The sequence below is a fragment of the Alosa alosa genome, chromosome 8 (assembly GCF_017589495.1).
Source record: "Alosa alosa isolate M-15738 ecotype Scorff River chromosome 8, AALO_Geno_1.1, whole genome shotgun sequence".
In the NCBI taxonomy this organism is placed as follows: Eukaryota; Metazoa; Chordata; class Actinopteri; order Clupeiformes; family Clupeidae; genus Alosa; species Alosa alosa.
In genome coordinates, this window is record NC_063196.1 from 2,089,937 (window position 1) to 2,115,861 (window position 25,925).

The following is a 25,925-nucleotide window of genomic DNA, read 5'->3' on the forward strand; positions in this document are numbered from 1 at the left end:
ATCAACAGGATTTTAAAGTTGATCCGTTGAGAGACTGGGAGCCAGTGTAGCTCTATCAGGAGAGGTGTAACATGTTGGGAGGACTCTGCGGGTAATAATTCGTGCTGCAGAGTTTTGAATGAGTTGGAGACGATGGATGAGTTTGTTTGGGATGCATTGCATTGCATCAGGATTGCATTGCAGTAGTTGATGTGAGATGTTACAAGGGTGTTGACAAGGACTTCAGTGGAGTGTTGTGTGAGGGAAGGGTGCAGTCTGAACCCTATTAGTCCACGGAAAATACTGTTTATCAATAAAGTTGTAAGTTTTAGTTAATAACAGAGAACGTGAACTCACACTTTTTTTCCAGCTCCTCATCATCCAGAAGCAGACTGACCACCTCTTTAGGCTTAAGTGTATCTGGCTTGAAGTTTCCTCCAGATATCACCATTCTCTGGATCTAAGGCAAAGGAACCACAATTGAGGTGTTGGGATAAGCAGTCACAACATCATTCCAAAATTATGAGAGTACTGACATCATTTGATTTGCAATACTATTACACTGTAGAATCTGACTGATGTCAAACTCAAGCTTTTACTGAAAGCAAACAGTGGATATTTCACAGGCTTGCAAAAGCATTTTTTATACGCTCAGTGTGAGTGCACTAATATATATTTCCCTTATACTTAATACTTATGTACGAAAACTGAAAGCGCCCATGAAAGTGCACGCCTGTTTTGCGGTGAAATATGTCCGCCTTGTAAAAGCAGGTGTTAATCGCGAATGTGGTTAAATGCGTTAATAAGAGGAACTTTCAAAGACAACAGAATCGCTATTCAGACCAACAGTTTTGCGTCTTTGTACTATATCAAAAGCAACCTTAACTTCCGTTGGCCTTTCGATTGTCTTACTTTCACGTCATCCACTGACCAATCTTCCATAGCCTACGTGCACAAGTAGTTTGAGTAGAACTACTGCTCTTCATTATCTCCTTTTAATGTCGTCATCAGTTAACTTCATTCAACTGCGCTTGTGATTGAAGTATGCGTTCAGTTGTGAACATTCGTAAATTGCGGTAGGGGGCGGAGAAAGGCGCTGATTACCCGATGAGCTACAGGTTTGATAAATAGCACATAAACTGAAGATCCCCTACGTTCGGTTTCTGCAGTTTTGCCATGGTGCTGATAACGCTACGTTCGCAAATGTAAGTACATCTGGCCTATTTCCTCAGAATAGAAGTGCCATTTTTTTTTTACAAAATGTTTAGGCTGTATACAAAACAAACTACTAGATACTCCAGCAAGGTTATACTGCTGTGATTATTAAGCTTTCTGGCAATCAGAACAAATACAGATATTACCAAATTTGGCAAAACAATTTGAGTCAAATAAACCTTTCATGTGCATAGAGAACCTCTTCGATCTTTGTTTGTGATAAGAAATGTGTCGTGTTTATATTTAGTTTATCTAATGTTTAGGTATATCTACTTCTGAAATACAAGTACATGTTCGACTATGGTCCCGTAAGACTGTATGGTTGCATGTCCATATAAAAAGCCCCACCCCATGCTGATGGTGAGGGAGACCAGCAGGTTATTATTGGGCAAAATTTCCCTTTAGGAGTAACAGCAAAACAGTATTTTGTAACATTAAAAATGGCAGTTGTAACAATTATGTGGACATGACAGGTTATCATGTGTTAATAAAGTGCTCACTGTAGGTCTCAGGGAAACATATATGGTCAAAAGATGGCCCCCGTGGTCAAATTATGTGTTTTACATTTTGATTTCAATGGGCAAATGGACAATTTTGTAATGGACACAACTTAGCTTACCTCACTCTTCTCTTTGGCTCTCTGTAAGATGCGCTCCTCAATGGTGCCCTTGCAAATAAGGCGATATACAGTGACCTGCTTAGTCTGACCAAGCCGGTGAGCCCGGTCCATAGCCTGTTGGTCCACAGTAGGATTCCAGTCACTATCGTAAAATATAACCTGGAGAGACAAAAACATGAGCTAATTGTGAGGAGGACCTGCTATGTGGTAGCTTATACACTTTTTTTATGGGATTGGGCCAGACCAGACAAAACCATAAAAAGTTTAGGGAACGTTTTCTTTGATTCCATGGGAACAAAAATTCGGATAGGTGTCAATGGGGCATTGGTGTAACTATACAAGGCCGTGTGAGTTCATAATTCAATAGGCATCTCAGGTACAAAAAGAGATATCTGGCTTACATTTTTGTATGATAGTTATAAAACATGTTAGACACTTATTAGCAAACGTCTGAGACCATGGTGTCAAATCCAATATTTTTGTGTTAATTTGATATGGAATAACACTAGAGAAACAAACAGAAACTCACTGTATCAGCTGCTGTGAGGTTAATGCCTAGACCTCCTGCTCTTGTGCTAAGGAGAAAGACAAAAATATCCGTCCTATTGGGAAGACAAAAGAGGTAAAGTCATCAGAGACATAGCATTGTCAGAATAAAGGGGTGCAGTGAGAAAGAGTTGAGGAGACAGACAGCAAGTCAGCCACCTTAAAATGAAAGAGCTTGTCACCTGGTGTTTTTACTTATCTGATATCTATAAATTAAAGGAGAATTCCGGTGTGATATTGACCTAAAGTGTGTTGAAACATGATACCGAGTGTGAACGTATGTCTCATAGCCCATCTCGGCTTGTCCCCTACACTCCAAAATCTGGCGCTAGTTAGGCGGTGCTACCAACAGCTTTTTCAATGGTGGTGCTTCGGCATCGGGCTAGACATGCAAATAAATCACTGTTTTACACCATTTACGAGGCTCAATGTATCTCCACACTTCATTGGTAGACTTCCGAGGGCCCTGACATTTAAAACGAGACATTGAGAACTTTGAAAAAGCACTGGTAGTTTACTTACAAGACGATTTATACAGACAGTATCTTCATGAAGTTTAGCGTTTGCAGCCATCTTGAATTTAGTCACGATAAGTCGAGCGACGAGTAAGAATGAACAGGTATGATAAAGGATCAGATTCCAAAAATAATTCCGTGGAATTATTTTTGCAGCAACTGGCAGCAACTGGAATCCATGCATTTCCACTGAATTATTTTTGGAATCTGATCCCTTATCATACCTGTTCATTCTTACTTGTCGCTCGACTTCGCGTCGCGTGACTAAATTCATGATGGCTGCAAACGCTAAACTTTGTGAAGATACTGTCTGCATAAATCGTCTTGTAAGTAAACTACCAGTGCTTTTTCAAAGTTCTCAATGTCTCGTTTTAAATGTCACACACTTTAGGTCAATATCACACCGGAATTCTCCTTTAAACGTAGAGTCCATAATTGTAATCAAACACATTTTTTTGTCAAATTTCCCTAGCTTTCCATTCAGTTCAAAGTGTGGTCAAAGGACTTTTACACAAATGTGAAACAAACAAGGGACTCAGGCCCATGACATAGTCAATTCCAGTCAATTAATACCTTGCCTCAGAAGCACGGAAGGAAAGAGTGTAATTTGATTGGCTGTTGAGCTAAAATATTATCAAACTTTCGTGAGAATTGTGGACTCAGGGCTAAGCTACACCAGGCGCGTAACTGAAGCTCTCCGTTTGCATTGCGTCTGCTGCAACAATAAGCTTCCACTATAATCATTGGAAGTAGCTACACCAGACGTGAAAAAAAAATTGACCATTCTTCTAAAATGGATTTTACGCATCGCGAATGTAACGCTTCAGTTACGTGCCTGGTGTAGCTTTCCTGTCAGACTTTAAACTCACCTGCTCTGAAAGTCAGCAACCATATCCCGTCGTTCTGAAATCTTGGATGAACCATCCAGACGCATGTATGTGTGCTTGCGGTAAACCATATACTCCTGACAGGATGAAAATAAATATATGGTACAATATACAACAGGGTACAACATGGTATGATGTATCTAAAGACACATTCTTCATTGACACTGTAAGTGATGAAAATCACATAAACACACTGTTTGTAAACCTAAAGCAGGGGTCTCAAACACCCGGCCCGCGTCCGGCCCGCGACGTATGTCAAAATAATAATGTAATCCGGCCCTTGAGACTATTTTTAATTGCGACAAACAACGATACTGATTAAAATAGAGCGATAGTTCCAAATCACGGTGACAAATCTCATTTGTACTCTGCTCCACTATGTGCTAGACATCCAGAGCTTCATTCAAACCCAAAATTGCTGCGCAAAGTTTTCAGGAAATACTTGTATTAGGCTACACGCGAGAAACACAAAGACGTGCATTTGTAATGACGCGGAAGCGATGCAGGCCATAGTGTTGCATAAATTGAAGCAGAAATTAAGCAGAAATAGGCCTACACCAAATGTTGAAAAACGTTTACGTGTGATGAAGTCTTAGGTAGGCTATGTTATTCACCTATTGTAAATCTGAAGAAGAATATCCTTTTGGAGATTATGATCCATCGTCTATTGAATGGAGGTGCGTCTGTGTGTAGCCTATACGACAGTGTCCACTAAGCATACCATGCTTATTTCGACCCTCTGCCCAACATAGCTTGGAGGTTGCAGTGGTAATCGTGATGATAGTGTCCGTAATGGACGTGGTACAGACAGCAGGGCTAGTAGAAATAGGACTCTAAACTACAAAGTCACCCGCAATATGATACGAACTTCTGGGTACTCAGATTACCCGCGATAGGAACTGATTTGACCAGAATACTTACTACTACTTTTTTATACTTTATTGTAGGCCTTGTGGTTTAGAAACCATATACATCTTAGGTGTTGGTATACATCTTAGATGTTTTCCTGTTAATTTGTTATGTGGGTAATATGAAAAAAGGAAAGTAAACCTGCTCAAATATGTTCATCCAGTATTTACTGAAAGGTGCATGATTTGAAGTGCTTGCCATCCAGTGGCAAATTAGATGGGTAAATTTACCCCCTTCATAAACTTTTGTTTTACTCAAAGATTTTTACATTTACAGTAGGACTTTATCTCTGACCACTTTCAAGCCATGGCCTTTTGAAATTTTGATATAAAAATCCAATGGTGTTGCTTTCTTATAGTTTGCCAGGTTTAAAAATGTTAAAATATTTGTATTTATAAGCTAAGGTTGCTAGCACAGGTGTCTAAAACTAGATAAAAACACTTGCACTTTCTGTTTGCAGTTTTGTGTGGTATTTGAAAAAAAGAACATTGCATTTTCAGAAATAGCCGGCCCTCCAATCAGATGACGTTGGCAGAATTGGCCCCCAGCTCATTTGAGTTTGAGACCCCTGACCTAAAGCTTAGATTAGACTCAGACATTTTAGTTAGAAGAAGAAGAAGAAGAAGAAGAAGAAAGACTTTGGATAACAGAACAGTGCATTTCTTAGTCCCGCCCACAACATTTGAGGTCGGGAAGTTCGGTCTGGCATTGCTCCATAGTGGAGCAAGTATGCTCGCCCTAGATCGGGCGGACCAATCAAATCGGACTTTACGATGATGGACAGGTGAGCAACAGTGTCTGGTCCATCACGTCATCTGAGCACGCTTAGATTAGGCTTATGTTTGAAACAAAAACAGTGTGTCTAGAAGGATACATGGCTTTTAAGACCCCATATGGAAACTGCATATTATTTAATGAGGTTTTATCACTGAAAACGATTATTTCTGAAAACTTTGGCCAACGTTGAGATGTGGGAAAACCTGTGGTTTCACTTTCATCAAGGGAAAACAGCACTGTTGCATTGCGACATTTTCCCTCGTTCATTTTAAATCTCTGATTGACCACCTGTTCGAGGGATTTGCGACAGCCTTATCCAGCTGTTTAACATGTTTGTAGCATGTCAGTGTTTACAGAATTATTTACAAACAGAATTATTTTTAAAAACGGAGGGGATATAGGCTATCAGTTTTTTCCTAATAGCCTACTCTATCTCTTAGATTTCGCTAATGAGTGTTGTAGGCTAGGAGTTACTGATGGCACTAACTTTTACAAAAGACCAGAAAACAATGTTAAGGCATTTGTGGAGAAGAAGGATGGTTCGTGTGTTTTCTTCCTACACCTCACACTAAGCTATTTCGTTGCTCTGGTTGGTTAGGTCTATCCAATTGAGTGCATAGGCATTCCCCCCGTATCGGTTGAAACACGCCCCATAATAACGTCCCAATGGAGCAGTATCAGACTCATATTCTGACTAGAATTGAGTATGACTACGTTAGGCTATGCATTTCTATGCACTGTAATAATAATAAACATTGAAAAAATAAAATTGTGGTCAAGTACAACAACAGCCATGAAAGTAGAAACGCCATTTTTTTTAAAAATCAGTGTAAAAATCATTCAGCTTCTGTTTAAATTTCCTTAACATAAAAATGCACAGGAAGATTGTGGAGATGACGTAATGTATTTTTAATTTCTGTAAACTTTATACTTTTTGAGATTTAACAAAAAACAAGCTTATTTCCCCTGTAGACTTTGCATGGGCACTATGACATTATAAAGGGCCAATTAAACGGATTTGCACCTGTATCAACTGCCAGCTGCTCAACTAGGCCCCCTCAAAGAGCCAATTAAACTGATTGTACCTGTATTAACTGCTTTCTGCTAAACTAGGCCAACTCTCTCTGTGTCTTTTCATTTTACAAGGATATAAGGCACATTCCATCCAACTTTCTATCCATCAATCTTCTTCAAACCATTCACTCATCCACCCATTAAACTATCTATCAACATCCATTACAGTAAACAATCTGCCTATCAACATCCATTAAACTTTCTGTCTATCAACATCCATTACACTATCTACATCCAACTTTTAAACTCTGTCTAAACTCTGTTTAAAATATACTCTCAGACTTTATGCATACAATATGGCTCTCTTAAAACTACAGATCCTGTTCAACTGTGTCCTCTGCCCACAACTGTTAAAAAATAATAGTTCAGATGAGAAACTCATAAATGGAAAGAGAATGCATTTATTGATGTAAGTAAGTACAAGGTAGTATGCTTGGTCATGGAGGCCTTGATCTGCTCAAGACGCTGCTGCAGAGCTGCATAAACGAAGCTGCATGAGTAATAAAATTTTTGCTGAAGAATGCTGCTGCGTGAGAACATATAACAAACATAGATCGGAATCAAAAAGACCCCCCTATCCTAAGCAGATCTAGACAGGTGGAGCTGGGTAGGAGGAGGGAACAATTTAGTGCCGTCATCTCACGACTACGTGAGTCTGACATCGGACCGCAGATATATAAAATACCCCGGCAATAGAAACGAGACTGACGTCACAACTAATTAGCAGTGTCACTCAGAGTTTCCCGTATGAACTAGTCATTCCTCACTACAATAATTCACTATTAAATAATTTAACTATTTACTCAACTATTTAACTGTTCAGCCATTCCAACTGACAGTTGTCATCAACTATGACTACGGCAACTGTTTACTCTGGCCACAACTGTTTCAAAATAAAAGTCCTTACTAATTCACTATTCAATAATTTAACTATTTAAACTATCCAACTAATTAACTGTTCAGCCATTCCAACTCTCAGTTGTCATCACCTATGACTCCTGCCAACTGTTTTCTCTTCCCACAACTGTCTCAAAATAAAAAAAACTCACTACAATAATTCACTATTAAATAATTTAACCATTTAAACTACTCAACTATTTAACTGTTCAGCCATTCCAACTGTCAGTTATCATCAACTATGCCTCCAGCCAACTATATTAAACCACCACCTACCTAGCAACCAACAGGATACCAGGATATGTCAGTTTCCATAGCAACCAAAAAGATTACCCTAGCAACCATCATAGAAACAGCATGACAACAAACATGTCTACCTAAGCAAAACCATTGAAACTATCTCTACATTATCTGTTTTAACACTGTATATTTTACATCATGTTTTCATGCACTGGTAATTCCTTGGAATTACATTTTCTAGTTATTATTATTATTAGCATAAAAGACTGGTTAGCTGTATGACAGCAGTATACACTAGTGGGTTTCTTTCAGTGTTCTGGATTATAGATCTGGGAGACAGTATGGTCAGAATTTCGGATTAAAGTCCTTCTTTTGGCTCTGATACTCACCTCCAGCAAGTCAATCATTCGAGTCATCTGAGAGTAGATGAGAATGCGATGTCCTTGAGACTTCAGCATGCTGAGCAACTTATCCAAGGTATGTAACTTCCCACTGTGCGTAATTAGAGTCTCTTTGTCTAAAAACAAATGTTTAAAAAGAAAAGGTTTTAAATTAAAACAGAACTGTAACAATTGGAACTTCATCCAATGTACTTGCTGTTATGGCCATTAGGGATGGCTATTTTGGCAGATTTTACACTTGAAATTCAGATGTTTAACTGTACATGATGGCTGATAAAGAGTTGAAAATATGTTCTATGATATTCAGGTGATTTGAGTAATTGGCTAAAATGTAATTTAGTTTTGTAACAATAATTTACTAACACATCATTGGTTAAAAGAAAATGCACCACAGGTAATGTCAGTGTAGAAGAAAAAAGTACAGGGAAACTTTGGTACAGTGTAAGAAAAGCATCTGGGGAAAAGATTTTCTGACAATTTTTCATCATGATCCAAATCAGGATTTTTTTCCTTCTACCATCACTCCACTCTAAGAAAGTTAACCTTGAAATTTGTATCACATTCATTGGTTTACTGTAACAATCTGGCAGTCTCTTGATTTGATCTTAAAGTGTCCCCAGCACACACCAAACACTTAGTCTGCAACAATTAATCAAGTTTTTAATTGTAATAGCAATTTTAACTAATGCAATTAGCTAATCCCAAAAGTTGTAATTAACTGTGCATCATGCAACTCTGTCTAAATGGTTAATCTTGTCACATACAGTTTATGATATGATTCATGTCATCCTCCTTGTGTGACATTGAAGCTTACTTAACAGAAGTGCTGTGCTTCTCATGCACAAGACATGCTTACCAATCAGAAGTGGCCACACTTAAAGCCAAATTTTAAATATTGACCTGCAGCTTGAATTACAAAAAATATATCACAAAACAAATCGCAATGGCAATAGCTGTCTGAAAAATCGCAATTAGATACAGTATTTTCCCCAAATGGTGCAGCCCTAACAAATGCATACATTATCTTTTCACAGTAACAGTCAATATCCCTAAATACCTGGTATCCTAATGAAAGACCATCCATGTCTGGGGTATTGTGCCATCACTCCACCAAGATATTCTGTGTGGAAGACCTGGGATCGAGAAGCCCAGGCTGAGGCTAGCTCTGGTGATCCATACAGAATGCACTGCTTAGCAGCTTGGCAACTTCCAGCCCGCATTAGACGCCCTTCATACTCAGCACTGCGGTCATCACAGTAGCGCTCCATTGGAGGTGCTGTCACCTGAGAGACAAAACAACGTTTGGTACGAAAAGAGCGAATGATAAATACATTTTAACTCACCAAACAGAATGCCTATGTTTTCTACTGCCGTCGATGTGCTCACACTTTATTTTCGCCTATTTTGCTTGAACCTCTCATTTTCCCATGGGGATTTGTTCTTGGGAACACAGGAAACTAAAAATGACATGCTTCCGGTTGAATTCCACAGTCTATAGACATATAGATAGGTAGTGCAATGCTATCTTTAATAGAACTATACACTTATTTTCCAACTTACTGTGACAGACTACTTTCATCAATGGGAGTGATTTCAAATAATGTCAGGAGAGGTGTTAAGATCACTGTACTACAGGTAGGGAACTTAACGCCTTAAAGCAGAAGGAACATAATTGAATATCAGCTGCAGAGTCATGTACATACCCTTGGCACAACAGCGAGGAGGAATTTGGGTAATTCATAGGGCTGGCATGGTCTTAGAGCAGGAGTTGAAGAAAGTTTCCAAAGGCCAGGTACATCCACAGGTGTCAACAACCCTTGCTGATGCCTGGTGAACACCAAATCCTGAAATCATAGAAAAAACATCCACTATTAAAAAGGAGACAACATTTCCATAATTTGTCTATGTCGAATATATTTGGGGGCTGTGAGAACACGGGCACCTATAAAGAATGTGCTTGAAGTAACAAGATGAGGCTCACCTGAAGGACAGGACTATAATGTGTGCTTGGGAAAGAGGTTGGTGTGTTGAGCCACAGAATCATATCTTTTGTATTTAGCTTCTCATTCTGATCCTGGTTCTCCATGGCCCACAGTCGTCGCATGTAGAGCCGGTAGGAGTCCTTCTGGGACAGAGCGATCGCTAACCATCTGTTGAGAGGGAGAACACATAAGGGTCAAATAATCAGATAAGGTTGGTACAGTACCAACTCCGATTTTGTTCAAACATTGTCTAGATCAACAAAAGGTCCCAAAACCAAGGCCTATAAAATCTTTATGTTTAAATCTGCTGAAACTGGAGGGTGGGTGTGGGGGAGGAGAGTGCAATTGCCATACTGATCGCAAGAATGTCAATCAGAGCTGTTGCCCGTGCTCAAAGTAGCCTAAAGGAGCCTAAAGAGTTCAATATGGATTTTACCAAATATGTGAACAAAATGTGAGTGATCTCAAATCATTCAATTCAATGTTTTGCTTCCACTAATGAAAAATGGGAGCGAAAAAGGACATGCCTTTATATTTGGTTGTTGCTGCACCGTCTTTTAAACAAATCTTAAAGGGGAACTATGCGGTTTTAATTTACCTTAACCTTAACAGCTTCAGAGTCAATGGAATGGTTGTATGACTTTTTCCGGGTTGAATGGTAGCCGTCTCGCTTCCCCCTAGCATGTTGTGAGCAGAAAAACCAGCCTTGCAACCTTGGGTCCGGCGAGGCGCCGGCTTCAGAGTCAGGAAGTGTTGCGGGTCTATCATGTCTCGATGGTCACGATGTAACAAATTGCTTTACGGCACTATACACATGCATACCAGGCACTGGCTAGAACGAGGTAGCAATGGAGTTTCTCAGACATTCGTCATGACAGAGCCGGCAAAAAGAAGCAGAAAGCGAGTAAACCATTTTCTGAGGAAACGGCAGACTGACCTAGTGAGGAGTGTCGTAAAATATATACTCTGAAGCTGAAGGGGGAGCTCTGTAGAGAAAACTGCGAGCAAAAAGCGAGAAAACAGTGAAGAAATAGCCAAAACTGCATAGGGTCCCTTTAATTTCTCTATATCATGAATGGGTCCCAGTACCCTTGCTCTAAAACTGCTTGGACCCCGCTCATTGTTGCTACTATAGCCTATTTATTATTATTATTTTATTATTATTATTATTATTATTATTATTATTATTAGTTAGTAGTAGTAGTAGTAGTAGTAGTAGTAGTAGTAGTAGTAGTAGTCTATCTACTAGCCTACTTGGAATGAGTTCAGTGTAATGTGAAACAATGGTTTCCATGCACACTACATTTTGATTAAGGACCATATTCTGGTTATGGCAATATTCAGAATAGGATGTAGCTGTATTCTCGTTTACATGTTAATATGCTGAATAAAGCAGCGACGTGCTCTGTCCCTGAATTTCATTCATGACTTCATGACAAGGCTTTTCATCGATTTTTCATGTCAGCAGTGCATGCAAAACCTGCTTCTATGAGCATTACGACCCATCGATAATAGCCATCTTGACCTTTAAACTCTTTGAATACGGTTGTGTCGCATTTTAAGCACCATCAGTTTGGAAAAGCCTGCGCAGCACAAGTGACTGACCTAGCCTAGAGAAATAAGTTCTATGGAGCATACGAGAGTTTGGGGATATTCTTGCACATTACACAGAGGGTTACGGTGCTTAAACCAATAAGCTATTCCTATTTCTAAAGACAGATGTTGTAAGCTACTTGCGTTGCAGACAAATGCAGATTCACAACACCGTGGACGTCAATTTGAATGTAAACATAGCCTAAATAGTACAAATAACTTAAGTTGTTATATTGTATTTGCGGAGGTTTCTTTATTTGGGAAAGTGAAATCCCATTTTCTTCTCAAGTTAAATGTGCTTGCCTGTGCCAAGGCTAGGCCTATGCACAGTATTGGTGTTGTGTTGTGGCTAGAATGTGAAATTAATATAACAGTAGGCTTTTGCATAATTGGCGAAGAAGACAGAATGAACAACAATGCGCCTTTACTGTAGTGGAGTTTGTGAGACAGAAACAAGAGGAAAATAGTGAAAATGTCCATTTAAATTGTAGCCTAATGCACTCTTGCATTTTAAATCTGAAATAAGGAGGAATGTGAGAAGGCTGCTATTAACTGTAAAGAATGCATCTGCAATCAAAACTATCTGCAGCCTATGATGCAAATCGAATAGCCTAATGTCCGGTCTGTGGATGTCTGCTTTAGTTGTTGACAGCACAGTCTTTGAGTCTTTCAAATGCTACATTTTAGTTTTTGGCCAAGCTGAAGTGACTGATTCATGTCCCTTTCATTTTGCTGCGAGGTCCATGGCATGGTGCGCCTCCCAGAAATATTATTTTATTTTGCGAGTGAGCCGTCACGCCCACCTTGCAATGCCTTCGGGCCCCACCAGGCGAGCACGCCCCCTAGTTTGAGAACCACTGGCTTAAAGGATGCTACGCCTAAAACACACCCATGACTGATTAAGAAACAGAAGAACAACCCCTTTGATTTATGTGCCCAACATCTGATCACAAAATCACGCCGAATGTGGACTGGACACATCCTTAAGCTTTGCGCCTCTAACCATCCGTTTCCGATCGCCAATATAGGGCCCTTAGTGTACAAAGTGCAAATGTCACACCTGTTCCAACCACTTTCCTGGCAGCTGTCTGATTTGACATGGATTCACTCAAAAGGCAATATATATCTGAAACAATCAAAATATTTACACAATACAACCCACAAAATAAGAGAAAATGTGACCCACCGAATTAGACTGCCCTGCAGCATGATGTTGGACATCTCAGATGGGGAGACATCGATGAAGCGTAGGAACGAAAAGCAACTTCGCTCATCGTCACCTAAGCAGACAGAGGAACAGTCATAAGGAAATACAGTGGAGTGCCAATTTGACTCAAAGCTAATAAAATGGTAATTGCATATGTTGTCAACCATATGCTGTAAAAATGTACGCTGGTAAATAGTATTACCTATGTAATAATAATAATAATAATAACAAAACATTTTTTTAAAAAAAAATAAAAAAACGATTCTGTTCTTGCATGAATTTACACATAGCCTACCAGTGGTTTGCAATGGGTGTGCCGAGGCAATTTTGAGGTACCCAATGCATTTATCGATTTGCATTGAATTCAATGACCATCAAACCAGCTAAATAGGCTAACTAAAAAAAAAAAACACCATGCCAATCTCTAGGTATGGTGAAGGGTGTGTGATGATGTGGGGTTATTTTAATTCCAAAGGCCAAGGGAACTTTATCAGGATGCATAGTATCCTGATCCTGGATCCATGAAATAAGTGGCTTTTAAAAATAAAAAACCTGCCTGCCTCTATGGGAATTTAACATAGGGGTCAAATACTTTAACCTGACTCTCGCCAGATGAATTTCGTTCCGCCTAGCTCCACTCATCCATCTGGGATCAATCCATTGAAGTGTTGCTTCAGAAGGCTGGGCCTAATCAAAAATGCTTATGTGATGATAGGATAAGCCACTTGTCCGTCATCTATTGACATGCTACTTCAACCACTCACATCGAAGCCAACCCGTGACGCTGATAACAGTCTCACAGTCGCTTCTGCGCTATGTTACATCTATGAAACTCCAGCCCTGCGTCCTGATGGGCTCTACCATAAAATCTGGTGCAGAAATCACTCTCAACGGAAGAGGTCCCAGATGGATGTGAGTGAAGCTAGGCGGAGCTAAGCGGAACGAAATTCATCTGGCGAGAGTCAGGTTACAAATCCTTACCCCTGTATTTTAAGGAAGAACATTTATTTATTTACGATACATTAGTCATTCACTAAGAAAATTGGTGTCCTTAAAGGTTGGATTTTTACTTGTTTTTTAAATTAAGGCATTATGATCAATTTCTAACAGATTATTTTATATTCCTCTTTTTAGTCAACTTTAGCATGGGTTCAAATACTTATTCTCCCCACTGTATTTTATTTAATATACTTTAATATTATTTTACACACTTCTGTAGGCTATCTTGTCATAGCCAGAATAAGCATTAAGTGGCTACAGATTGAAAAGCAGTTACTTCCAATTCATTGCCAGCCTATTCTTCTACTTTGCATTGCTAGAAGTCTTCACCATACAGACAATGTAACCTAAAAACAATGGCTATATTATGGGTAAACCTATATTTAAGCTATATAGCCTAGGCATGTCCACTCGGACAGAGTAGGCTATCTTTTTTTCTCAGCCGACTGTCTCTGTCATGTCCTGCACTGACAACATGGCTACATAAACGAATGCTAGGTTTTTCTAACTTGTACGCTCGATTTCCAGTGCATTTGCTTTGCTTGTGAATGAAGTTGTAGGCCTGCTTTCCTTGTCCAATGTGATTGTTGAACGATGCTGGCCAGAAATTAATATAGGTGAAAGTTTCCGTGTCATATCATACCTCTCGCCTCGTTGCTACTCTAAAATGTAGCAGCTGGCACTAGGACGTTATTGCCTTAACTGAGCTGTTAGATATATAGAACATCTACTTCCGTGTAGTAAGCTACATGGTCTGATTTTACATAGGCCAGTAATTACTTTTATAATCGCGGGGCAACGTAACCATGCATTCTGAAGCCCTGTTTCTTTTCTCCCATGCCGTTGTGCACTGAGGGAGGGGTGCACTTTTCTCCCTCAAGATACTTTCTCCTCCGATAATAAACTTGTACTCGTAACGAAGGGCAATTGAAAATGTAGCGGAGTAAAGAGTAGACTACTGGCTCAAAAATGTATTTGAGTATGAGTAGAAGTACCGTTTTGAAAAAGGAATAGGGAAAGTTGCCGTTTTTTACTCTTTTACTCATGTGCGTTACTTTGAAGTTGCCGTTTTTACTTTTTTACTCATGTGCGTTACTTGTAATGCGTTACTACCCACCCCTGCAACTTCTAGGCATGTGGGTGTGTGTGTGTGTGTTTGTTTGTACATACTGTTGATGACTTGACCGTCTATCTTTGGACAATTTAACAGAACCAAGAGTTCCGAGGATAGACAATGGTCTTCACGGGGGAAGACAAGAGAAGGCTGCACAGCCGTATATATATATATATTATATAGGGTGACACAGGGGGCTTCTACTAGCAATGTGCTTCCATGGTCGGTCATGCCAGAGATGCTCCCCATAGTGAAATAACTCACTCATGTAATCAGAGAGCCATGGTTCCATCAAGTAACCGCATGATACTTAATGAACTGCTGTTCAAACTGTCAGTAGCAGGGCACAATTTCAACAAACATAAACAAAATATGACCAATATAAACAGCATTCTTTAACTAGCATATGAACAAAAAAACATGGCAAAATGTAGGAGGGTTGATGAAGACAGTTATGTGTACTCACTATTTCTGTGAAACAGGGACTGTTGAATGTAATGTGGAGAGAATGGAGAGAGCAAAACCTGAAGCAACCTGTGGTTGAGACAAACACAGAAATTAGGCAGGAATATTTTTTACTTCAATGTCAACTTCCACATAAATATTCATATTCTACTCTTCTAGAAAATGTAAAGAATGTTTTAATTTACCACTTACTTAATCCTGTTCTGGTTTGTTGTATGTAGAAGGCCTTGTCGGTACATGAACTTAGAAATTCGGAAAGGTTTGAGAGTCATGTGAAAAGGTGAACGAGTCTCTTGCCTCTCAAACAGGTCTGGATGATTACACACCTTTAAGAAAAGAAAAAAAGAAAAGAATTTGTCACAAAATCAGAATTGTAACCGACTGACAACAGACTGAGTTCAAACTGAGTAAGTTCAAAAGCCCATCAGTAGTTCTCTCACCTTCCTGAACTGCATGACAAGATTCATGAGGCTGCTAGTAGTGCTATGAGACTGCTGAGAGGATCCCATAGATGACTGCAGCAGGTCTTCTATGGAGATCTTATTCTTGAGAGCTTGGTACAGGAGACGCTGTCTACTGGTTAGTTGGCAATATGTCAGGATCTCAATCTGAAAATAAAACAGTTTGAAACTATTTAGACCCTTAAAGTATACATGATGACGTTTACATCACCTTTTTTTAACACCTTATGACATTTTCCATTTTTCTAAATCATAAGCCAATTACAGTTGTTCTCAGTCGCTTTGGCACGTTTCTCGAATCATCCTTGACATTTGCAAAACAGTAAGTGCATTTCTCAAAACAATTCGTACAAATAGCAAAACACCATGGATTACCTGCAAAAGCCAGTCCCTTGCTCAAAATCCTTAGTTCATCTTTCAAAAGTAAATATCTGTGTCAATGAACATGTCAGTGCCATCAGAATGACAAGTTCTTGTGTCATTGTGTACAAATAAGGCAGTCAAATTGCTTATTCATGTTGTCAATATAACAGTGTACTCTGGGGGGGATGTTCTGATGTAGCTATGGCTAAAGCTGATGACAATTATTGTAAATTGTAGGTTATACCTTAGTGTATGTGGGAGTTTGATTGCAAGAGACTGGACAAGATTCATTACATTACATTACATTACATTACATTTGGCTGACGCTTTTTAACCAAAGCGACTAACAACATGGTAAACAGTAAGTTTTTAGAACAATTCTCACAATTTTAGGACAGTTTAAAAAAAACATTAGAGTACAGTAAGAATAAGTAAGTCCGGTGAGTGCTGTTTTTAGCAGTTACTTGTCAGTTTAAAACGGCTGGTGAGTACTAGGATCAGTAAGACTTGTTGTAAGTGTTGCTATGAGAGTAGATGTTCTCTAAAGAGCTGGGTCTTCAGGAGTTTTTTGAAAGTGGAAAAGGATGTCCCTGCCCTTGTAGGAACTGGCAGTGTGTTCCACCAACGAGGAACAACAGATGAGAAAAGTTTGGATTGGCTTGAGCCGCACCCGGTGGTAGAGCTAGACGCCGCTTAGGGCAGAGGAGCGCAGCGGTCTGGAGGTAGTGTAAGTCTGTAAGAGGGCATTCAAGTAGGTGGGAGCAGAACCAGAGACTACTTTGTAGGCAAGCCGCTAGAGACTTGAATTTGATGCGGGCCGCCATAGGTAGCCAGTGTAGCTGGATGAGCAGCGGGTAACATGTGCCCTTTTGGGTTGGTTGTAGACCAGGCGCCGCCGCTCTGGATCATCTGAAGTGGTTTCACTGCGCAGGCTGGGAGACCTGTCAGGAGGGCATTGCAGTAGTCGAGTCGTGAGATGACTATTGCCTGAACCAGAAGTTGGGTAGCATCTTGAGTCAAGTAAGTCCTGATTTTCCGTATGTTGTAGAGTGCGAAACGGCATGACCGGGCGACTGAGGCAACATGATCTGAGAAGTTTAGTTGGTTGTCGAGAACAACTCCTAGATTTCTTGCAGTCCTGGTCGGTGAAACAGACAGGGAGTCAAATTTGATGTTGATGTCGTGGTGTATGGTAGGTTTAGCTGGGATGACCAGCAGTTCAGTCTTTGAGAGGTTCAGTTGGAGGTGGTGTGCCTTCATCCATGTAGCTATGTCTGAAAGGCAATCTGAGATCCGTGCTGAAACCAGGGGGTCGTCAGGTGGAAAGGACAGATAGAGCTGTGTGTCGTCTGCATAGCAGTGGTATGAGAAGCCGTGCGAACGGATAAGATTCACATTTATGCTTTTCTGTTTGTACTGTAATTTGTTGACAGACCATGTCATTGCGATACAGAAAGGAAAAGACAGCACTGCATAGCACAAAGAAAAGTGAACATAGGACAATGTCCTTAGGGAAAACTGTACATGCAGTGCTGTAGGAATTACAGTGCAGTCTTCCTACACCTCCTGATGTTCCTGTCAGTTGGGCCACACATTCTCATCCAATATGCTTGACATATTATGACAACTTGTTCAACCATTTTGCATGTAAAGACTTATGCTAGTATGAACTAATCCCTAAATGTTGTGGGGGGTGAGACTATTCAACAGAGACTCATATATATTATATACTTTTAATCACTTTTTTCTGCTGTGAATGTGTGTGTGATGTCTGTATGCTACTGAGACCTTGAATTTCCCCTTGGGGATCAATAAAGTATCTATCTATCTATCTATCTATCTATCTATCTATCTATCATTAAAATCAATCATTTCGATCAACATGACATAACCAGTGAAAAATAATTTGCATGGATGTACCAAAGCATTTGCAACTTGTTCAAAGAAATGATTTTTTTGATGTGCACAAATGACACAATGATGTGAAGATCTGAGAAATGTACCAAAGTGACTGAGAAAAACTGTAAAGAAAATAATGCAGCTGAGATTACTCAAAACTATGGATTAGTGTCACTCACAAACAAGATAATTATTGTAGTTTTACTGCATTGCGGATTACTGCAACCAGAAGCTGCTTTAAATATTGCAAGACAACATTTAGGTTAGTGTTTTTCAACCTTTTTTGAACCATGGTACATTTCTTACATTATAAAAACCCTGCAGCACACCACCAACCAAAATGTAACAAAATTACACACTGTAGCCTAATACAGCAAAAATAATGACAATTTAGTCTCTCCATTTGTTTACAGTTCAGTTCAGAGTCTGCATTTTTCCTTTTCAAGTAGGCCTATCCATCGCTGGTTTAGCCTCCATCTGTTCACCCATGGGCTAGATATTACAGGGCTTAAAATTCATTTTTCAAAATGGGGGGGAATTCCCCCCTTAGGTTATTCATCTAGGGGGGATTTACACAATTTGGGGGGGGGGGTCGATTCTGATACCAAGTCAAGAATTGCGATTTCAATACTTCGATACTTTTTTTAAAAAAGTGTTTGATTTTGGGGCCCCCACCACCCTGACGTCATCAGTAATATATACTGTAGTGGGATCATTCACAACAGTGGACATCCTAGATTCTGCTTGACTCTCTCCACACACACAAACACACACTGAAAATTATAGCTTATGTGATATGTTTCTATCATTTATTTTTTAATTCATATAGAGTGTATTTATTTAATAATGCATTTTTTAAAGTATAGCATTTTACTAGTAATTACTACTAGCTAAACATATTTAGTCATTTGAATGCCTCATATTGACGTTTAACCTATAACACTAAGGCATATCTTTAATGTGGTGTGTAGGTCCAATTGAGTGCACATTGGTGATGAGTAGGTGTAATTGAGTGCCTGTCACTTTAAGAAAATACCTGAGAGTAATTCTATGGAGTAATTAGCCCCCCTTCAACCTGACGGTTTTAGGCTGTAGTCGCTAGTGAATAAAAGTTGTGCATAGTGCGGTATGTGTATGCAAATCATTATGTTTTCTATGTCATTAGATACAATAAATGTTGACATGTCGAAGACAATCTTTCTGGGATCAAGTGTTGACGTGACCTGAGCTAGCAGGATAGTTACCAAGGAGCTCTTTCCAGATGTAAAAGTTTGCCATGGTAGCGTAGCCTATTTGCATAAAGCGCCAAAGTGGTTCTCTCTCTCTCTCTCTCCGTGTGTGTGTCGCCTGCATGAGGCTATGTTCATTTCAACTCGGTAGTTGATCAGTCCGGTCAATAGCACCGCATTCACGCCACTTAATGATTAGGCTATATTAACGTCATCAGACAGGCTGTAAAAGTGTATGCGGGAATTTCTCGCATTATGATGGCTAGAGTTGCGGGACTTGAACAAATTATGCGCAATACCCGCAATCCCGCCGTGAAATTTAAGCCCTGTATTAGAAAGCTAGATACCGCATTGTCCGTTGAGTTCTATGAAGTGGCATAGGCTATGTGAATGCGGCCGTCATATTGCTGGGGGCAAACACCTTACTGTCTATGGGCAACACTTGCCGACAATCAGAGACACCTGTCTGATTTCCAATCAGAGACACCTGTTTCTCCATTGGCCTCCAGTGATTGTTGCCCCCACTATGATGGCAGCGCTATTTAGGCCCACAGTGGGCAGTGCTTCGACTTGGCCAGCTTCCCTCGCGGTCCGCGCGCGGGATCACGTGGCATCACGCAACTTTAATTTGTATTTTTCCAGTGACGCTGCAACGACGCTGCAACAACCGGCAGAGGTCTCAAGTGAGCAGGGTGTCTCGTAAAAAGAAATGGAGCCTGGAAAACCCTACACAGACTTCACTACAGACTTTAGCAGACTGGTTTAGAAATAATTTAATAGCCAGAAATATGCCTGCCCTGCCCTAATAAAGAAATATTTGGTTAACGGCGAAGTGAATCCCGCTTTGCAGCCGTAAGAAACGCAGGGACAAATGAAACATTCTGGTTTTCTCCGAAAGTGCAACGATGATAGACAGACATCATTTGGACAAAGTATAGAGCATATTAACCTCCGTTGCTCAGCCAAATGCCTTCTTGTTACGTCCTGTTATCACGGAGTTACAGGCGATAAACTATTTTTGATGGTCACAAGTTTACTTCATTAGCGTTTATTTCTTTGATTATTAAAGAGTGTTTTTCATTTAAAGGCTTGTCTTCGTGCTTATTCAGAAGAGCATTTAGTGCTCTCCCCAATCCCAGACGTTCACATTGCATGTTTGTTTGTAATGGATGCAACCGCGAGATACGCTTGTCATAGGCGCCGATACCGTGGGTGCTCAGTCTCTCGGCAGCCACTGAAAACATCGAGCACCCACGCAGACAGCTTACAGTCCCGCTAAATTTACATTAATTTAAAATCAAACATCGCAGTTTATGTTAAATTCAGCATCTCTCATAATGTGATTGGATATGTTGCTGTCAATTCCCTACTTCATATACTAACCACCAATGAGAGCCGTCCTCGTATGAAAATTCCTGACACTTCCCACCTGAAGAATTAACGCAAGGCTTTGTCGGGTCTTCAGCCCCGAATGTTTAAAATATATATAGCCCTGAATATCATTTTAAAAGTAGTCTGACAAAGCTTATTGTTTTGTGACACAGCTAAACACGGGTACCTCATAGAACGTCTATAACATAGCCTAGGTGGTCGCAACTCACAAAAGTAAAGCAGATAGAAAGAACTCACGCAAATCTAGCCTACAACACACAGACAGCTTTATGCGCAGGGGAGAGAGCGCGCACTGTGCTTTATGATTGTTGCCTTCTGATGGTATCTTGCTAATTCACTGAACTGCATTAGGTGACACAAATGGTATTGCCTTTATCTTATAACTCCTTGTCTGAGCGATTACCAGGCCTATGGTTTGTAAAAGTCAGATGTTCCCTGACAAAGACATTCGAAAATTAAGAATGTTTATTGACTTGAAAAATACACAAATTTTTGCAAACTCTTGAAGACATTGCGGTCTGGTGCGCTATGTAGATCGTTTCTCGTACCATTTAATTTCTCAGAATTTAGGTCTACTAGGCCCAGGGTGCGATTTGTGTAAAAACCAGAGGGGGGGATGATTTTGAATAAGTTTGTAAACCCCCCCTCCCCCACCACCACCCCAAAAAAATAAAAAATTAACGAACGATTCATAGCCTAGTAATGTCATGGCTAATAATACCCTATATTATTTTTGCCACCTTTGTAACATTTTAGTTTTAGTTTACCGTGGTCTATGACTTTAAACAGCGAGTGTGCTTGGTATGATGATCAGCTCCTCTAATGCAGGGTAGGACTACGTTTTCACAAGCATACAAATGATGATTGATCACCTTGTTCTTGCCCCATCTGAAATGACTCCTCTACTTTTGCTGCCTCCATCCTTTCTTTATTTGTTGTGTAAAAAAACGTTGTATATGATGGCACTGAAGTCTTAAGTTAGTGAATTGGCTAACAGTGTTAGTTGGTAACCAAATAGCCTACACATTGTGCTACACGCCATGAGGCTACGTGCATTCTCTCTCCTGCTGATTTGCGTTCAGTAGCCAAGTCGCGCAATATTGCAAAAGTTGAAAAATAAATGTGTTTATTGTAGCCTACAGAAAATAAATAGCCTATCATACTGTCAGTTAATTGCCTACAGTGCAGTGAAGAGTTTGGAGAGTAAAGTTATAGGGCAATTTGAAGTTTTATGAAAATAATTCTACTTAACCAGAACATAAAGACCATGAAGCTTCTATTTCTTGCAGCTGTTAAAACACCCGCTAGATAGTTTAAATACCCACCAACATTCGTTTTTGCAGTATATATTATTTCTAAAAGTTATTTGTCTACTAGGCCTAGCCTACTTAGATTTATCAAACGAGTGACATTCAGCAAATATCTCCTCATTTAATGTAAGTTCCTTCAGACAATAGGCCTACGTTCTACTCTACGTGCAGTTGTCCTCCATCTCAGTTGCATCAGCTTTCTAATTTTGAAGGTTCTAAAACATTAATATGCTTCACTGAATCCTTCTCGTTTTATTTCATTTGTCCAGCTAACTTTTCCATTGAAACTAGCCATTTTGATGGATTACACACTCGACATTCTGAAATGTCCTGCACGATCAAGGCCAAATTAAGTTATCACGCAGCCACTGTGTCAGCAGCATGAGTGCTGACGGTGACGGTGTGTATCTGATGTCAGATTATTATGTAGGCTAGCCTACTAGACTGTTCTCACGTTGCAGCGCTTTACTTATATGAAGTAGCATTAATCAATGAGGAGCAGAGGGGGATAAATGTTGTCCCCACCGGGGATAAAAATAATTTAGCAGAGGTAGGGATAGGAAAAACCAGAGGGGGGGAAATCCTCACCATTCCCCCCTACAAATCGCACCCTGACTAGGCCTACAATAACGTCATCACCAAATACATCTTTTATTTTTAGTTGATCAACCACAAAGAGTAGCAGGGCAGTAGGCCTACTGTGCACAGTGCACTGACGACTGTAGCAGCCCAAGGTAACCAGTTGTTGTAGATGACAGGCAACCCCTTGTTTCAGATAGCCTGGACAACATGTTACCTGGGTGTTGCCTACGTTATTAATTAATGGTAGCCTACAATAGTTAATTGATTCGCGTAACATATTAGATGGCTCAAAGAGTAGTGAATCAGGATGGAGAGAGTCACGCATGTGTTGCTTTTGCGGGATCGAATCCAGTTTAATGCTAGTTTTCAAAACATATATTTTTACATGTCTTTTGTCCGAAAGTGGCTGTAATGTAGCCGAAATGCCATGGCGATGAAAAGCGACTTCAAACCGCCTAAAACAACTTGTTTGTGAATGTCTGACAACTGCTGCAGCGCATGCACGCCGCAAGGGAAACCAGTAGGTGGAGAAACCAGAAGGCACACAACACCGAACGATTTTAAGGCTATTTCGCATAGGCTACTCAATGGTGCTATTTCACCGCGCATTATAGCGACCCGCACTCACGGGGTTAGGTGGAAGGTGTTAATAGACGACATTGGCGTAGCCTACAGTGGAATAGGGCTGTCAAAATTGCTCAAAAATGACGTTGAATATCCCTCTAAAATAAACACATGTATTCAATATATTGGAATATCTAGGCTATATTATTTGGCGCATTATGTCAGTGGCGTGCATCATGTCATCTGTTTTTAACTTTTGTATGGTTATTGCTTGACAGGGGGATCCCAAGCAGCTTTCAGCCATAAGGCATTTCCTAATTCACCCGACACTGATATTCAAAATGTTGAAACTATTTCGCATAGCCTATAAGCAGTTTAATTAAATGTAATGTTAGTTGTAAACAAGCGGGCTACTTGGTGAGGCTTGGCCTCACAGATGCTTCAGAGCTTAAATGGCAATACAAATCTTCACGATAGGCCTATTAACTGACCGCCCGATTCACGTTGGCTGGGGGGCAGGGGGGAGCCATCAGACATTTGTTCCCAAGGGTCTATGAATTGTTAATCCGGCCCTGCCCCCAACGAACGCAACTTCCCACCTCTGAGACAGCTGAAAAGAACCCCCCCACAGCTGTGGATAGTGTGGCATGCTCACGCTTTATGTCTCCTTCTTGCAAACTAGGCCTATAGCCCAACCATTTACGCTTCAAAAATAACAACTTGCCAGATATGCCTTCATATCTTTGGGCTTCATTCAGCATTTTGTTCTTCCACTGGAAATGACTCTTCTACATTTGCTGCCTGCTGCATCCTTTCTAATTGTATTGTTTAGAAAATGTTTGACGTCTCGAGTTAATGCATTAAACATTGTTTGATGGTAACCAGCCACAGATAGCCTACAGATTCTTGCGTGCGTACATTCTCTATTCTCTCCAAAATGTGCCCGTTCTATAGGCTGGCCAAGTCGCGTAATTCTCTGCATAAAGCAGATGTATTTGTTTATTGTACAGAAAAATAAAAATAACCTGTCAAGCAGTCAATTGACTACATTGCAGTCAATAAGTAGGGCAAGTTACGAAACCAAAACGTGGGTCATAGTTGTGTAAGCCTCTGCTGTGAGGCCAAACCCATGAACAAAGACGCATTGATATCTGCAATAGTTTTTTTTACAAACAAGCTCACAGCCCGAACGAAGTCATAGCATTGAAGGGAGAGGCAACTGGCATGTGATCTCCCCACGGGCCAATGGTTGTACAAGTTTTCTCCTGTGCCTACGATTTTTAATCCAGTGTTTTGTCAAGTTGCAAAATGCTATTCGTTTTAACGAATTTTTATGATAGTATGAAGTACTTTTTGTATAGGATACTATCTTAATTGCTTTATACTCAATACTTGACCAATGGCTATTGCATCTGTCTATTGAAAGTGAGAATGTGGCATGTGATCTACTGTGTAGGCTTCATAAAATAAAATAAACAGATTGCTAATGGCCTACAAGCTGATCTGGGGTGCGTTTCCCGTACAACTACGGAGGTTAGCTTTTTACTAACAGGATGCATCGTTCAACTAACCAACATGTAAGTTACAACTTCAGTAGTCTGGACTAAGGTGGTTAATGACGTTTAGTAGCACGTGAACGGGCACCTGCACATACTTCTGTGGTGCATTGCATTAAGGCCGGCAGATGACAGCCGCCGTTACCAGTCCCCTGTCCAAGAGTTCGAATCTGGGTTAAGATTTTAACAATATTGACATCGTTGTTTACCTAAGTTTATCTTTTGTGCAGATCATATTATCAAAATCAGAATCAGCCTTCTTGGCTTGGTTTGCGTAAACTAACAAGGACCCCCCCCCCCCATGAAAATCAAAGGCTACATATTCTTAGCTGACTCGTCAAAAAGTGCGCACCACCTTATTATTATCTGCAGGTGTGTGGCTTTTACTTACGTGCACATGGCTGCAAATTGACTTTTAATTTATGTATTTTCTGCCTTGGGCAATTTAAAATAGGGATGTATGGTGGTTAGAAGTGTAAATATCAATTACAAACCTAAATATATTTATAATTATTAATTTGCAAACAAATAACTGGTGTTAGTGACGTCTTTGACATGAAGATCCCTGGAACTATGCTTCTACTAGCATTCTACCACAGGTCGAGAGGTGTAGTTGTAACTACACAACTTTACGATAGTGGTTGCGAACGTTCGTTGCTACTATGGTTTTGGGAAAAACTAACGTAGTGTAACGATGCATTGGACTATGTAAGTTCCAAATATGTAATTCTGCGGCATAAAGCAGATGTATTTGTTTATTGTACAGAAAAAAAAAAATGACATGTCAAGCAGTCAATTGATTACATTGCAGTCAAGAAGTAGGGCAAATTAATTTATGAAACCAAAACGTGGGTCATAGTTGTCTAAGCCTCTATAGCGTAGCCTGTTAAAAACGTCGCAGAAGCCTACCCAAGGCTACAGATTAATTCTGAACAGTTATTTCTCTACTGGCTCAATTATCACGCGACTGTTTTGATTTGGCGTGAAGTTGCGTTAACCCAACACTGACAATAATGTAGACAGCAAATTTCGATTTCCGTTACCACCGTGTAGTCAAGCCTTAAGCCATACCCAAGTAGCCTAAATCGAGGTAAATCGAGCTTTTTCAGAAGGGGCGGCAGGCAGAGCGATGTACAGTGGCAGAGCGACG

The 25,925-nt window shown here is 40.1% G+C and overlaps 1 protein-coding gene across 2 annotated transcripts in view; it reads right to left on the minus strand.

Annotated features, from left to right (window-relative positions):
- Window positions 1-25,925, minus strand: part of ino80 (INO80 complex ATPase subunit) — a 74,696-nt gene that overhangs the window by 13,529 nt on the left and 35,242 nt on the right. For both annotated transcript variants that reach the window (XM_048250235.1, XM_048250234.1), the window contains 12 exons: window positions 15,860-16,027; window positions 15,612-15,745; window positions 15,421-15,488; window positions 12,821-12,914; window positions 10,041-10,209; window positions 9,763-9,903; window positions 9,117-9,342; window positions 8,048-8,175; window positions 3,744-3,838; window positions 2,343-2,415; window positions 1,814-1,972; window positions 337-439 (listed from right to left, as the gene is read on the minus strand). In XM_048250235.1, the coding sequence (XP_048106192.1) occupies window positions 337-439; window positions 1,814-1,972; window positions 2,343-2,415; window positions 3,744-3,838; window positions 8,048-8,175; window positions 9,117-9,342; window positions 9,763-9,903; window positions 10,041-10,209; window positions 12,821-12,914; window positions 15,421-15,488; window positions 15,612-15,745; window positions 15,860-16,027 (1,558 nt within the window). The remainder of the gene's footprint in view (window positions 1-336; window positions 440-1,813; window positions 1,973-2,342; window positions 2,416-3,743; window positions 3,839-8,047; window positions 8,176-9,116; window positions 9,343-9,762; window positions 9,904-10,040; window positions 10,210-12,820; window positions 12,915-15,420; window positions 15,489-15,611; window positions 15,746-15,859; window positions 16,028-25,925) is intronic.